Consider the following 16,280-nt stretch of genomic DNA (forward strand, 5'->3'; position numbering starts at 1 on the left):
CTCATGACTGCAAGAAATGCTGCACTTGCACTCACCACCATTCTGTGCCACAGGTGATCCTTCCAAGTGAAGCAACACTTCATATATGAAGTCATCTACTGCATTCGGTGCTCATATTGTAGCCTCCTCTATATCAGAGAGACTGGACGCAGACAAGAAGATCATTCCATTGAGCACTTTCACACTGTCCACCACAATAGCAGGGATCTCCTAGTGGCAACCCACTTCATTTTCATGCCCCATTCCTATGCTGACACGTTTGTCCATAGTTTCATGCTCTGCACCCTCCAACCAGATGGTATTAACATCCACCTGTTTCTATCTTTCCACCTCCCCCATTCCCCTATCCCCATGTCTCCTTTCCTCTAGTTCTGCATTCAGAGGCACCCCTCTCTTTCAATCAATTCTCATCTTTCCTCTCCTGTCCTCCTATACCTGTCTAATTATGGTCTTTTGCCTTTGCTCCTTCCCTCACCCTTCCCCAGACTTTTTATTCAGGCATGCCTGCATTTTGCTCATATCTTGAAGGGCTCAGGCCAAAAACATTGGTATACAATAAAACCAGTTTTCAAAATGCAAGCAACTGGTAGCCTCAATCAACTAGCAAAAAAAAAGCAGAAAATAAATAGGTAAAATATACTGAAGTTTAAAATTGGCTTGCCTCGCCATTAGTTCACCAATTACGCAACACAAATCTCAAGCAATAGGAAAATCCACTTATCCATCCTCTACCAATCCCCATATGTGCTGGAGACCAGGGTTTTACTGTACATCTCTTCCCACTATGCATGACCTACTGAGTTCCTTCAGCAATTTTATGTTTTTACTTAAATTAAAATCATTGTTTTCATCTTGGAGATCGACTTGGGGAGTCAGAGACACTTAAAATTGGATGACATGATCTTGTGGCAGTATCTTACACAGGTGATCGAATCTGTTTCTAATCATGGTGACCCAGAAAATGTTACGATGGAACATTAACTGGGATGGGGAAGAGATGGAAGGTGCTTAAATTCTCTTGTTGGAGATGTTCACAATTTAATAACAGCAAAATCAGCACAAACTAAATTGCTGTTCAAATGTTAGTACATGCAGGACAAACTGCTGTAGCGTGTGGGGCAGTGAACTAAGCACAAAAGAAGTTGTCTGAGCTGAACCAACAGAATTCTTTAATGGAATCTTCACAAGAGTTTAAATGAATACAGTTGGCAAGCTATTACCTGACCCCAGAAGTTGCGTGCCTCCCAGAGACCCCCCCCCGCCCAGCCACCAGGAACTCATGATCCAGTGGGGGCCCACAACTATGGACACTGCTTCGATAATCTGGTGCGGTTCGCCACATTGCTTTATAATTTGAAGAATAAACATTGTGAATTATAAGCAAGTATTCAAACTTTAATCTAATATTGAAGGGAAGATTGTCAATGAAGAAGTAGATGACAAAAAACATTTATGCCACACAAACAGTAAGAATCAAATATTCACAACAGAAAGCTATCCTCCCAACCCCTAATATTCAATAGAGTAAAACACCCTCTCAGTGACCTCATTTTGGAAAGATGTGGACAAGTTTTCGGAACAAAGCCTAAAAATAGGTTTACCATCAACACCTGAGATTTTTCTTTTGAGAAATGTATATGATTTGGAACCCCAATTGAAGTTGTCAAAATATCAATTAAAATTTTTTAGTCACATTGGCTGTGACCAGATGTATAGCAATTTCATGGAAATCTGAATCCAGTCTTAAAATTGATTAATGGAAGATGGAGATGCAAAATTGTATTCTCTTAGAAAAGGTCACTTATAATATTAGAAATGGGTATGATACACAATTACAAATATAGAAACCATATTTAGAGATTATGGGCTTAGATATCAAATGTTTTCTCTTCTACACCCCACCACCACTTAAAAAAAAAATCTTAATGGTTGAACCTCATCATGTTGGTTTAATTCTACTATTTTATTAATATCCTGTTTTTCTTTTGGGGGGGGGGGTAAGTTATCACAGTAGCTTTGCACATATATATCTGTATTCTTTTTCTTATACTTTTTTTCTCTCTTCTCACTTTATGTAATGTACAATCATTTATTTTTTTATTCTATTTTGATAATTGTAAGTATCATTTGGATACAATTCTGTATTATATTGTAATGCATACAAAACCATAACATTTTTTTTAAAAGCCCTGGCAAAAAAAATAAAATAGTAAAAATACACATTTAAAATTGTAAAAGTAAATGTTCTGAGGTAACAAACATTTGGTGCAGATGAAAGGAAATACTCAGCTCATGGAGTGCCTTGATCATGTTTTCCTGGTAGCACCTAAATGAATAAAGTTGTTTGAATAAAATAGAATCACCCAGGATGAAGAACTGGTTGATGACACTCACTATTGTGGGTGACTCTCATAAAGAGTCTCCTTATCCCAGCTTAGTGTCGCCCCAGTTAGAGGCTTTATCTGTACACTTGGGGGGGGGGGGGTTAATTATCTATAATGCTATTGTTGTTGGTCTTTCGTGCAACTCCATGGAGGGGGAGCAACCTGCAGATGCAGCTACGGTTAAATTTTGTCAAATAACACGACTGAAAGTAAAGCAAAATGCCTTAAAGATTATATATTCATGTGTGAAGTTGGTTCTGTGCAAGCACAGTACTATTTTATCTTTTAAACTGTTTATTATTAATGCAGTTGTATTAGTTAGGCTTTGCAAGTCTCAAGAAACTGGAAAATGCACTTATCCAACATCTACAAACCCCCATAGGTGCTGGATACCAGGGGTTTTACTGCATCATTGACATATTCTACATCAACCTCCTACCAGTCATCACTGAATGAAAACTCAACTAGTTGACAAGAGCAGTCTGCAGCCGCGATGTTTAAATGACACCTCCTGACTCCACAAACCTTCTCACCAATTACAAGGCCTCGACTCTGCAAGCATTAAAACATTAACTTCCTTTACCGTGGTACAATGTGACTCCTGTGTACCATCTATAAGATGTACTGCAGTTGCATCTTATTGGCTATTTGTGCAACCACCAACATCTAGGGACATAGCCAGCATGCACTGGGAACACCTTCAAGACAAAATCCTGTCATGGAAATACGAGTTATAGCCAAACAGCACAAAAATTGGCCCTTCCACCCAATTCATTCTTGCTGGTTAGGGTGCCTTTCAAATCAAATATGCCTGTATTTGGCCCCAAATCTTTCCTATTCATTTTGAACACTAATTAACTCTCCACCACTTCCTCTCGCAGCTCATTTCATACAACCATCACCCTCTGAGAAACACTTACCTTGAGTGTCTGCTTTAAATCCTTCTGCTCTCATCTTAAACCTATGGCCACTCATTTTCAAATCCCTTATTCTAGGGAAAAGGCTGACTATCCACCTTATTGACATCCCTCATGAACGTGGAAAATCACAAGGCCATCTCTCAGCCTCCTCCATTAGAGGAAGAGCAGTAGAGATTCAGTAGAGATTATTTTCATAAACACTCCAGTTCCAGCCAAAACCTTGTGAAACTGTTTTGCACCCTTTCCATCTTAAGGAAATCCCATCTATAATTGGAATCTGCATACAATATTCCAAATGGTTTCACTAATGCCTTGTTTGTATAGCTGCAACGTAACGCCCATCTTTTATACCTCAAGACCACCAACATCTACTTTGTAAAATTGATATTTCAGGACATCACTGTTCTCTTCTTTGAATTCCCTTGCTTCTGTAATTATCTCCACAGTAAGTACTGATGAGAAATATTCATTTAAGACCTCACTCAACTCCCATGGCTCCACAAATAGGTGATCAGTTATTTATTAGCTCTTAATACACTTGTAGAATGTATTTACTTCACCCATCAAGGACATTTTTAATTTTTAATCCTTTTTTCCCCTCTTGATTCCCTTCTTAAATGTACTTCGCCATCCTTCATACCCAAGGGATTCAATTGATTCTCAATGCCTATACCTGAGATGCACCTTTTTTTTGACAAGAGCCTCAATAGCCTTCATTACTATTGTTTTTCTAATACTGCTGTTCAGAAAGATGTTGGTCCAGAGCTCTCCCTATCTAACTTTAAAAAGACTCACTTGCCAGACATCCCCATCCCTTTACATTCAAACAGCCTTTCCCAATCAACTTTTGCAAGTTCTTATCTAATGCCATCAATATTAGCCTTGCCCCAATTTAGGATTTTAGCTTGTGGATGAGGGCCAATTTCCATAACTGTTAAAATTAATAGAAATTATAGGCACTAGTCTGACTAATGCTTCAACTACTTGCTCAGCTTCATCTCCCAAGAGCAGGTCAAGTACAGTTCCCTCTCCAGGAGGACAATCGATATACAGTGGGGTTGTAATTTGAAAAAAAAACAGCAAGTTGAAAAAGAATACAGCATCTATCAATTTTTAGAATTAAGTTTTGAATACCTTTATTTCACACTGAAAAAAACCATTAACGTACACAGCTGACAACACGCTGGGCACGAAGAATGTTTGAACTAAAATTGCTGGATGATGAGGAGACACACATGGGCGTTTAGCAGACGTGATGGGTTGTTTACAGTCCACTCATTCTCCTGATTGCCTCAGAAACTACAAGCGTGGTTGAGTCAACATTGTGAGAGAGTACGCTGTATAATACTCACACGAAGCTGCTATTGCCCAGAGTAGCACACTGCATATCGCAAGCATGGGAACAGATCAGAATTCAAAATTGAAAGTATGAACGTGAACCATTGTAAGCCGGACTATTGCAAATAGGAGAGCATCTGTATTGTTTGAGAAAACTTTTCCTGGCCACACTTAAATTCTCTCCCATCTAATCTATTGCCACCATGGCAGTCATTTACTTCATTGCCACAGAGATAAAATCCTCAAACTCGTAGCTATGAGCACTATGGAACCAACCTCACTACAGAGACTATATTGTAGGGATGCAGTGAATAAAGATGATACCTCACCAACACCAAGAAGGGAAAATTAGGGATGAACAAAAGCAAAAAAAAAATCAAAGATATTGACAAAATGTGGAGAACAGACGGGAACTTTCTTACATTCAGTATGGGCATGTACAAAAGTTAAACCTTTTTGGGAAAAAAATTTAGTTTTTGGAGGATTTATTTAAGATGGATTTGCAATTCGATCCGTTGGCATGTTTAATGGGTTATACCAATACATTAACGATGGGTTTGCGATTGGACAAATCTCAAATTGCATTTATACGATTAGGGTTGGTGGTAGCTAGAAAATGTATAGCGGTCACTTGGAAGAATGATTAGCAAGAAAATGTATAGTGGTCACTTGGAAGAATGATGTTGAACTGAATAGATGGCATAATGAGTTACAATCATGTATTTATTTAGAGAAGACAACTTATAATTTGCAAAATAATTACCCTTTGTTAAAATGTGGACTTTGTATTTGAAATATATGGGTTTAGATACAAAGTAAATGTTTTTTTTTGGTGATGTAAAGGGTTGGCACACCAAGCAGCAACTATTAAATACCTGATATCATGGTTTTTCAGCTTCAACAGGGGGGTGGGTTGTAGGGGGTTGGGTAGGTGGGGGGACTGCAGGGATTTGGTGTTTTTTTGTTAGATTCTTTTGTATGCATGTATTTTGCAAAACTTATAAATACAATTTTCAAAAAAAAAAATTGAGAAAATCAACAATGTTTAAAGTCAGCAATTTCAGGATACTGGTTGTGCAAAGATCACCATAGTTTCAGTGGACACAAAAATGAATTCCAAGAACAAATCAGAGGACCTGCATGTTCACAGCCTAATTATTATAATTTATATTTAAGAACTACAGACCATAGATGTGTTAGTTAAGGAAAAAAGTTGTGTATCTGCATAGTATCACAAAGCAATGCCACAAAATCTTACAAGAGAGAAGATAAATTTTCTTTAACAAAGAACTACTCCACAAAATAAGTTATTTTCTCTTTCAATATCAAATATCAGCCCTTCCACAAAAAAGTTACATCACTTTCCAACAGTACAAATGTTGCCTGATTATGTTTCCTCCAGGTTTTGGTATCACCTGTGGTGCAGACTACCCTTCAGCTGGTGCAGCCTAGAATCGGGAACTCAGTTTGAAATGCTCAGTGTCAGTAAGGATCATGCTATGTTACAGAAGCAAATCTTGACATGTCAAACTTTTGCAGCATACTAATGGAGGAATGACAATTGGAATATTCTTATATGACCAAGAATTATGCTAATACACATATTTTAAAACATTGTGTAGTTTGAAAGGAAATTATGATAAAACATAATTAAGATACCGAAAAAGAAAACAAATAGGACTAAAAGGCCATCTTGCCCATTGAACTTGTTCTGCCATTCAATAAGTTCATGGTTGATCTGGCAGTGGACTCAACCTCACTTAACTCTCTTTTCTCCATGATCCTTTATTCCTTTACTTTGCAAAAATCTACCTAACTTTGTCTTAAATATATTTAATGAGGCAGATTCCATTACTTCCTTGGGCAGAGAATTCCACATTCACTACACTCTGGGAAAATCAGTTCATTATTTCCATCCTGAATCCACTCCAAAAATCTAGAGACGACATCTACCATTAGAAACCATTTTAATGTCTCTCTGCCTACCCCTTTCACAATTTTGTGTTTCTATAAGATCACCTCTAATTCTTCTGAATTTCAGCATGCATTGTCCCAGGCGACTTTATCTCTTTTCACAAGATAACCTCCTTTATCTCTGAAATCAACGTGATGAACCTCCTTTGCAGCACCTCCAAAACTAGATGATCTTTTCTAAGGAGATCAGAACTGCACTCAGTACTCCATATGCTGAAGTTCCCTGCTCTTGATTTCAATCCCTCATCAACGTACAATTTACCCTCTTGACTACCTGCCGTACCAGTAAACCAGTGGTTCTCAACCCTTTTCTTTCCACTCATATCCCACTTTAAGTATGCCCTATGCCACTGGTGCTCTGTGATTAGTAAGGGATTGCTTAAGAAAAAGTTTGAAAACCCCTGTTTTAATTGTCCCTCATTGACTCGTTATGTGCACAGTTTCATCTCCAAAGGCAATGGTCGAATGATAATTTTTCCTCGTGCAAAATAGTTCAGTAACAATTGGGTCAAGAGCAGTGATTCTCAACCTTCCCTTTCCACCCACATCCCACCTTAAGTAATCCCTTACGAATCAGAGCTCTGATGGCATAAGGATTACTTAAAGTGGGATGTGAGTGGAAAGAAAAATGTTGAGAACCAATGCTGTAAACCAACATTTTGAGATTCATGCACCAGCTTTTTCAAGTCCCTCAAAGGTGGTGCAATCTTTCACCATTTAAACAATAATCTAATTCTCTATTTTTCCTTCCAAAATGTACGACCTCACAATTACCAACATTATATTTCATCTGCCAAATACTCACTTAGCCCATCTCTATATTTCTCTGCAGACTCTCTGAAACAACTGCAAAATTTGCTTTTCCACTATTGAAAATAAAAATATCATTTGGCCTATCTTCACTAGAATGCACACTCAATGAATTTTGGCTCAAAGTTACTCAGCCAAAAACTATAAAATGCAATATGAACCAAATAAGATGCAATTTAGCTTTTAACCACTGGTTAATGTTCTTTCTTTGACAACTAATGCACTTTTAGCTCTGAAATTTAAGTGGGCAAAACGTGGACAAGGACATTTTATACAAGAACAAAGGCTTCATAAAAATCTGAAGACAACTTGTTTTTCAGCCCACAAGACCTTGATATATTTAAGAGGAAGGGGGTTTTGATCTGCACAAAATTTCACAAATTAGATTTCAAAGGAGAGTAAACCTCAAAATTGTGCAAGACATTTTTTTTTACATCATGATACAAAATATACTTGCATTCCTTAAAATATAACCTTAAGAAAATTATTTTCATTACCCTGTACTCCATGGAGAAGAGTCCGACGTCTCACCCTGAGTTATCATATGTACATTTGGACCATGGGGGCTTCCCACTAATAGAGTTTGTGTTGTTGGTGTCCGTTGAGGTGTACTAATGATCTAAATAGGAAATGGAGGATAAAGTAAGAATGATGGCAACTTGTTTAAATGCACAGGGCAAATTTTATGCCAACAACCTGGACCTTTCCTGAACAGAATTTTAGCAACCACATCTCAAAGAACAAGTCTATGATTCTGTTATATTAAATGCAACAGTTGAGGTTAATGGAATTTTCTTCATAGAATTAAACATATATTTCAATTATAACACAAAAGTCTAAAAACTATTGGGAAGTTAAAAGCAGTATTAAGCAGCATGCCATAACTTTAATCAGATTGTTGATGGCATTATGATTATTCTCATGCAAGTATTCAGATCACAATGAAATGAAACCAGCTGCAGCACAGTGGTAGGTTCAGGTTTGTGCTCAGATTTCTCACAAAGACAGAGCACAGAGGCAAAGAACATTACAATTCAACAAAAGTTGAATATTTGATACAGGGAAGTGGTCATGGAAAGAAAGCAGGAGAGTGAGATTGCAACATTCTGCCCTATTAAAGATGCAAAATATCCCTTCTACTCAACTCACTATTTTGTGTAGGCATGCATAAAAATGAATAAATATTATTCTTCTTTACAAAGTTCCATTCACAAGTATCCACTTCTTACATTCCCCTCACTTCCAATTTGATTCCCTTGCACTGATCTTCCTTTGAGGTTTTTGTCAAGTATATTAGAATCTTGGCACCTGTAGCCATATGGTAGTAATTTATACTATCTCACAAAAAAAACATTTGCTCTGCTTTGGGTAGAATTAAGAATATTAAGCAAATGAATTCCACAGCCAAATAAACACCATCCACCTCTGCCTGGCCTAGTATTGCAGTTTTACTCCAGACCCAATAAGTTTTTAGATCTTCTGCACATGATAATCCTTGACTGGAATACAGGGGAATTTAAAAAACAGTAAATACAAATGAAAGCAATGACTGGTGGCAGCTTGTATGGAATAGTGTGGGAAAGATGGTGATGAGAATGGTGAATTCAAACAGGGAAGATGATTCTCAAGCTTAAAGGACCTGTTGCAACAAAATGATGGAATAAGCCAAAGATAATGTAAAACCATGGGGACTTGAAATCTGAATATCAAAATATGATTATGATCTACACACATTGCAACTAAATAATGCAATATAAACTAAAGAATGTTAAAGCTGAAGAAGGAATATTACAAATCTGATAGGTGATTAGTTTGGGTTTTAAAAATCTAAAAATAGAAAACTTGCTCTCAGGCACAAGTTAAATTCTGTTATCAATAATAAAGGATTGGAAAATCTGAAGTCTTCAGTCTTGAGCAAAGGATCATGGAAAAAGACCTGATCATAAGACTCAACAAGCTTCCTCATGGCAAGATTATTCAGAATGTGCAGATGCATGGGATCTATAGTGAGTTGATAGCTTGGATACAAAATTGGCTGGCTCAGAAGACGAGTAATGGTGGAAAGCTATTACTTGGGCTGGAAGCTTGTGTTCAACAGGGATCAACATTGGGACCCTTGCTGCTTGCAATATACATAAATTATTCGGATGAAAAGGTAAGTGGATCGGTTACCAAGTTTCCAGATATACTGCTGCAAGCCCAAAGGAATCAAAAACGCAACAGAAATTCAGAAAGACAATGGCTACTTAAACAAAACTGGTTTTATTTTCTTAATGCATAATAATAAGATCAATACTTATTACTATCAACTTCACCCCCTTCTAATTCTAAGCACACATGTACGTCATGTTTATGTGTTTGGGAAAGTTCTTTTTCACTGTCCAACCATTCACTTCTCCAAGTTCACTGGTATCAGGCAATCTTCATACTGTGCACAGAATTAAACATTTATTATATTCACCGGGTCCTGGTGCTTTAACTTAAGTTGTTACTGCTCAGGAAGGTCTTTGTTGGTTTCAGAGAGATATTCGTTGGGCACACAAACGGATCTCCTTTAATCAGCAACTGAATTGTCTTATCAAAGAAATGCCCCTCTTGGCTTGTTCCAAAAAATAACCTCTTCTCCCAGGTGACCACAAAGAGTTCTTCTTTCCCCCCCCCCCGATTTCAGGAGAAACACAATAACCAGCCACAACCTCTGCAATTAACTACAGGGATTTATAACAGGCTGAACTCAGACCTCAAAACCCAACTTGCAGCCTTCACTACAAACTGCTGCAAAGTACTCTCCCAAATGGATGTTTTTTCTATTTGCAAAACCACATGGCCCCTCTTAGGACAACTCACTTCAACTCTGCACCAGTCTAGCAGCAAAAGATTTCTCAGTTCTTGAGCCTGGACATGGTTCAAACATGCTAGACCATTAACACCTAGTTGTGAAGCTCTCAAGTATTTTCCGTTGTCTCTGCAAAGCCAAATGCAGACATGGTCTACTCTTGCATAGCTTTTGCATGGCAAATGAGATGTTTGTTTGTGAAATGTGACCAACATCTAACCTCACAATCATACCCTTTTAAGATGTATTTTATCCTAATTTTATTAACTTATTTCGTAACAATACAAATATTGGACAAGTTGTGGATTATGTAGAGGGTTATCAAATGGTAGATACATTTAAAATGGCCTAAGCCACAAGTGAAGTGCTGGATGATAGCTAATGTTGTTCTCCTGTTTTAAAAATGGCTCCAAGAGTAATCTGGGAAATTAATGGGCAAGGTATTGGATAGTATTCAAAGATATACAAGTATTTGGATAGACGGGGACTGATTAGGGTACTCAACATGGCTTTGCGCAGGGTAGGTCAGCTTAGACAATTTTTCGTAAAGGTTACCAGAAAAGTTGAGAAAAGACAGGCTGTGGATGTGGACTTGGACAAATGCCCACATGAGAGGTTGGTAAATAAGGTTCAGTTGTTTAATATTCAGGATGAGAGAGTAAACTGGACTAGACATTGGCTTTGCAGAAGCCAGAGAGTGGCAGAAGATGATTGTCTCTTTTTTTAGTGGTATGCCTCAGAAATCTGTTCTGGGTTCAATGTTGTTTGTCATTATATCAGCGATCTGGATGATAATGTGGTAAATTGGATCGGCAAATTTGCAGATAACACAAAGACTGCAGAAGTAGTGGAATGTGAGAATGCTTTCAGAGGGATCTGGACCAGCTGGAAAAATGGACTGCAAAATGGCTGATGTAATTTAATGTGGACAAGTGTGAAGAATCGCTCTTTGATAAGACTAACAAAGAAAGGACATGGTAAATGGTAGACACTGAGAAATGCAGTAGAACAGAAGAATCTGGGAATACAGATACACAATTTCCTGAAAGTGGCATTACAGCACATAGAATTGTAAAGAAAGCTTTTGGCATGTTGGGCTTCATAAATCAAAGTAACGAGTATCAGAGTTGTAATGTGTTCGTGAAGTTGTTCACCATTGGTGAGGCCAAATTTTGAGTTATTGCGTGCAGTTTGGGGAACCAAACTACAAGAAAGATAGTAATATGATGAAAAGAGCACAGAGAAGATTTACAAGGATATGTCTGGGACTTGAGGAACTGAGATACAGGGAAAGGTTAAACAGGTTAGGATTTTATTCCCTGGAGCATAGAAGAATGAGGAGAGACCTTAGATAGATGAAATTATGAGGGTACAGATGGAGCAAACACAAGCAGGCTTTTTCCACTGAAGTGAGGTGAGACAAGAACTAGAAGACATGGGTCACAGTGGAAATATTTAAAGGGAACATTAGGAGGAACTTCATGCAGAGAGTGGCGAGAGTGAGGCATTGACTGCCAGCTGAAGTGGTGAATGCGGCCCAATTTTGACATTGAAGATAAATTTGGATAGGGACAGGGTTGGGAGGGGTATGGAGGGCTAAAGTTCAAGTGTAGGTCAATGGAACTAAGTAGAATAATAGTTCAGCATAGACTAGAGGGGCTGAAGGGCCTGTTTCTGAGCTAGAGCATTTTATGGTTCTACAACATGATATGGATCATTGACAGAGAATTGGCAAATGGAGTTTATTTAGGACAGAAAAATGAGATGTCGCATGTTGGGAGGTCAAATATGAAGGGAATGTATGGAGTTAATGGTCAGGCACGTAAAAGTATTGATGCGCAGATGGATATCAGAGTCCAGGTCCATAGCTCATTTACAGTGGCCACACAAGTAGAAGCTTTGGAAAGGGTATAGAAGATATCTTCCAAGATGTTGCCTGGTTTAGAGGGACTAAGTTATGGGTAAAGATGAACATTTAGCAATTACAGCACGGAAACAGGCCAATTTGGCCCTTCAAGTCTGCACTGATCCAAGTACCCTCCTCTAATCTTAAGACAAATTTGGGTTGTTTCCTCCAGAGCATTGGAGGCTAAGGGGAGATCTGATAGAGGTATATAAAAATCATGAGAAGCTTTGATAAGGTGGACAGTCAGAATCTTTTCCCCAGGTTGAAAGTGTCAAAACTAGAGAAACCATGATTATGGTGGGGAGGGGAGAGGTTTAAAGGCTATATTAAGGGCAAATATTTCAGAGTGAAAGGTACTTTGAATGGGATGCCAGGAGTTGGGTGGAAATAGATACAATAATAGCTTTTAAGAGGCTTCTAGATAGACACATACTGTAAATATAAAGGGGTGGAGGGATATCTATTAGGTGCAAGCAGCAGAGCTTTAGTTTGATTTGGACCACGTGTGGGTTGAATACAGGAATACAGGAACAATACAGGAATACATGACTTGTGTTCCAAAATATTTAGGTTTTGAAAACTCAGGGCACTACTTTATGGAGCTCTTCAACAATGGTACAATGGGAATGTTCACACTGTTCAAATTTAGCATTCAGGTTTGTGAAACAACAATAATTGCAAAAGATTTCCAAAAAAACAGGAGGTCAAAAACATGCAATAATTTAAAAGTCAGTTATTGTTGATGAGATTAGGGTAGTTAGATCAAAATGATGTGAATAGCCCTTCATTTCTATTCATTACATGGGTAATCCACCATGAGGATTCACTGAAGATATGAACAAATCTACTCCTTAACCTCAGGTGCAAGTACCTATGAGAAAGAGAAATCAAGCCCATTTGTAACATCTGCCTTATGAATGCTGATCATGTCTCACTGACCTAACCTAATAACAAATTTGCCTTGGGCAAGGTATCAGAAACCTACTAACACTTACATAGCCTTGAAAAGAAGTACGATCAATTTGTAACATTCAACATTGGTGTCCAAAAGGAGCATCCTTACCATCTGAGGAGCGTTACTAACATTTGATAGCCCCAATGTTTTTGGCAAAATTTGTTTCCCTGGGGTGGTGAGATGTGAAGATGCTACTGTCACTAATGCAACTGTAAAGAAAAAGAGAGGTTGCAAGCATCAGCACCATCTTCCGTTATTATTAGCAATGAAAACATTTGATAGTTTGAGAAGCTCCAGCATCTGGGTACTTCACAATTACAAGAAAAAAAATTAGCTGTGCTCCACAAGATACAAAAAACCTGTTCCAATCAAAATTCCCTATTTAAATTTGTTTGTAGAAATGAAAGTGATGAATGTAAAGGCCTCCCAAACCCATTTCTAATAAAAAGAATTTGAAAATTTAATCTTGAATCGATTAAAAAAAAAAGCCAATATACTTTAAAAACAGGATAATCTTGATTTTAATCTTAATCGTCATTACTGGGGTGCAGTGAAAGAAACAATATTGTTCAGCAAGTAAAACACTCATGTCATTCAAATGAGCCAAAATTAAATTAATTTTCAATTTAGGATAGATTTGGAGACAGATGATGTGCACCATATAGAATATCTTTACATGAACAGGGCCCAATGACTTCTTGATACAACAAACATCTAGAAAAAGTATATCAAAGTGAAAATATACATCCATCCACAACCATAACACCATCAATCTGCCAAGTTAGAACTAGAATTTTTTTTACATGAAATAATTCATGCAATATTGTGCCAAGAAATTGCTTCACAAATTGATTGGGCAAGTTTTAAATAAATCAGTTCAAATTCTCCGTCTTGCTGTCATATAAATATCAAACAACAACTAAAAATGGAAGGGAATATCATGCCAAGCCATTCCTGTGCATCTCTCAATGATTGGTTTTAATGTAATTGGTGGAGCTCTAAGAGCAGGTTATTTGCCCATTGAAGGGAAAAATGAGAAAATGCAGTCAGACTTCATCCAAAATTTTAATCCTTGCCATGGCACCCATCTTATCCAGTTATTATTCAATTCTCCTGGCCTCCAAGTCCTTAATATTCACATCCTACTTTATCATAAACAGTAACTACACCACCATTTAAACTTCAAATTGAATTAGTTTTGCCGATAAATTGCAAAATAAAATCTTATACAATCCTACCATCCCATCAACAGGAAATTGAGCAGCTATGCTTCTCGTTATGTCCTCCATATTAAAAAGTGAAGTCGATTGGGTAATAAATTATGGAAATCTATTACATTAATATAATGAATGATACTTACTTTTTGCTGGACTAACATTCTGATCTGTAAAAACTTTGATCTCGCCATTAGTTTCTATTACCCCAATCTATGAAAAAGAACACACAGGTACTTAAGCCTGCTTTAACAAACAGATAAATGCACTTGAGCAATTAATTTAGGTACAATTTATTTTTCTACCCATCTAGAGATCTTAATTTCTAAGGAAACAGGACAATAATTTCTAGTTTTCTACAAAAGCAGCTTCATAAAGATACAACAGGATCAAAATTAAGTCTCCATTTCATTTTTTTCCCAACATGAATTGAAAAATAGGGCCATGTTTTTCTAGCAACACTGCCAGAACCAGGAAATTAAAAACAAGATATTCCAGTCTAGGCCACTACTAAAATGAACAACTACACTCCACTCTGAAAGGGAACATCCATATATATTGTATTGCTGAGTGTGACAAGATGGAAACATTTTTTGAAGCAAAATGTTCCTGAAAAGTAGAGTTCAACAAAAAAAAATCAGTCAGCCATAAATGGGACAGCTTTATAACTCAGCTTTTTGTGGCAATTTAGATTGTGCATTTCCTCATTAATACTGCAACTCAATATATACCCTGAAAGTAGGAGCGCATGTGGACAGGGTAGTGAAGAAGGCCTTTAGTATGCTTGCCTATATAAATCAGTGCATAGAATCTAGGAGTTGGAAAGTAATGATGAAACTGTACAAGGCATTGGTGAGGCCAAATTTAGAGTACTGTGTGCAGTTCTGGTCACCGATTTATAGGAAGGATATTAACAAGATAGAGAGAGTGCAGAGAAGATTTACTAAAATGTTGCCTGGGTTTCAGCATCTGGAAAGATTGAGCAAGTTAGCTCTTTATTCCTTGGAACGTCAAAGGCTGAGAGGGGATTTGATAGAGGTGTTTAAGATAATAAGAGGGATAGTTAGAGTTGATGTGGAAAGGCTTTTCCCATTGAGAGTAGGAGAGATGGATACAAGAGGTCATGGGTTGAGAGCTGACAGGCAAAGGTTTAGGAGTAATATGAGGGGGAACTTCTTTACTCAGAGAGTGGTTACTGTGTGGAATGGGCTTCCGGGAAAGGTGGTGGAGGCAGGGTCAATTTTGTCATTTAAGAAAGAGTTGGATAAGTATATGGATGGGAGGGGGATGGAGGGATAGGGCAGAATGCTGATAAGTGGGATTAGAGGAGGGTACTCGGATCAGTGTGGACTAGAAGGGCCAAATTGGCCTATTTCCGTGCTGTAATTGTTATATGGTTATATACCTCCTGCATTGTCAAATTAATCAAAGACTTTGGATCAATAACTAATTTATTTAATACCCTTAAAGTTCAATGTACTTTACAAGAGCTATGCACCAGATTAACAAAAACTTAAGCAAAGTCCTAATAAAGAGGCAGGAGAGACTTTGCAGGTCAGGCAGCAAACATTAAGAGAAATGGCCGGTCAATATTTTAAGTTTGGACCTGTTATCAAGACAATGTAAATAAAAGGGTAAAAAGAATACACTAGGGAAGGGTCAAGCTTTTGGTTTTGGACTGAAGGCAGGAGAGGTAGAGAGATAGGTTGGGCAGGAAACCATGTGGGAAAGGGAAAAGAAGTTTGAAGAGAAAAATTGAAACTGGAGGTTAAGGAGAGATTGAAACAGTGGAACCAGATCAGAGTTGTTTTTTTTTTGGGGGGGGGGGGGTTTACAATTGGGAAATTCAATATTCACAACATTGCATTAAGGTATCCAGGAAGAATAAGATACATTTTTCCTTGTTTACTTGTACCCTGGCAATAGATGAGGGTCAGGAGAGA

At 37.6% G+C, this 16,280-nt stretch overlaps 1 protein-coding gene and 1 long non-coding RNA gene across 5 annotated transcripts in view; one reads left to right on the forward strand and one right to left on the reverse strand.

The window, feature by feature from the left end:
- tfdp1a (transcription factor Dp-1, a) overlaps positions 1–16,280 on the reverse strand; it is a 56,832-nt gene that overhangs the window by 31,173 nt on the left and 9,379 nt on the right. For 3 of the 4 annotated variants that reach the window (XM_069892690.1, XM_069892689.1, XM_069892691.1), the window contains exons 3-5: positions 14,484–14,550; positions 13,232–13,332; positions 7,924–8,045 (exon numbers count right to left, since the gene is read on the reverse strand). In XM_069892690.1, the coding sequence (XP_069748791.1) occupies positions 7,924–8,045; positions 13,232–13,332; positions 14,484–14,550 (290 nt within the window). The remainder of the gene's footprint in view (positions 1–7,923; positions 8,046–13,231; positions 13,333–14,483; positions 14,551–16,280) is intronic. The other variant, XM_069892692.1, reaches the window with a different exon arrangement.
- LOC138740279 (uncharacterized) lies at positions 1,239–6,256 on the forward strand. Its single transcript, XR_011342783.1, has 2 exons — positions 1,239–1,326; positions 6,045–6,256. It is a non-coding gene; the product is annotated as an uncharacterized lncRNA (long non-coding RNA).

This window comes from Narcine bancroftii, chromosome 8, assembly GCF_036971445.1.
Source record: "Narcine bancroftii isolate sNarBan1 chromosome 8, sNarBan1.hap1, whole genome shotgun sequence".
Lineage (NCBI taxonomy): Eukaryota > Metazoa > Chordata > Chondrichthyes > Torpediniformes > Narcinidae > Narcine > Narcine bancroftii.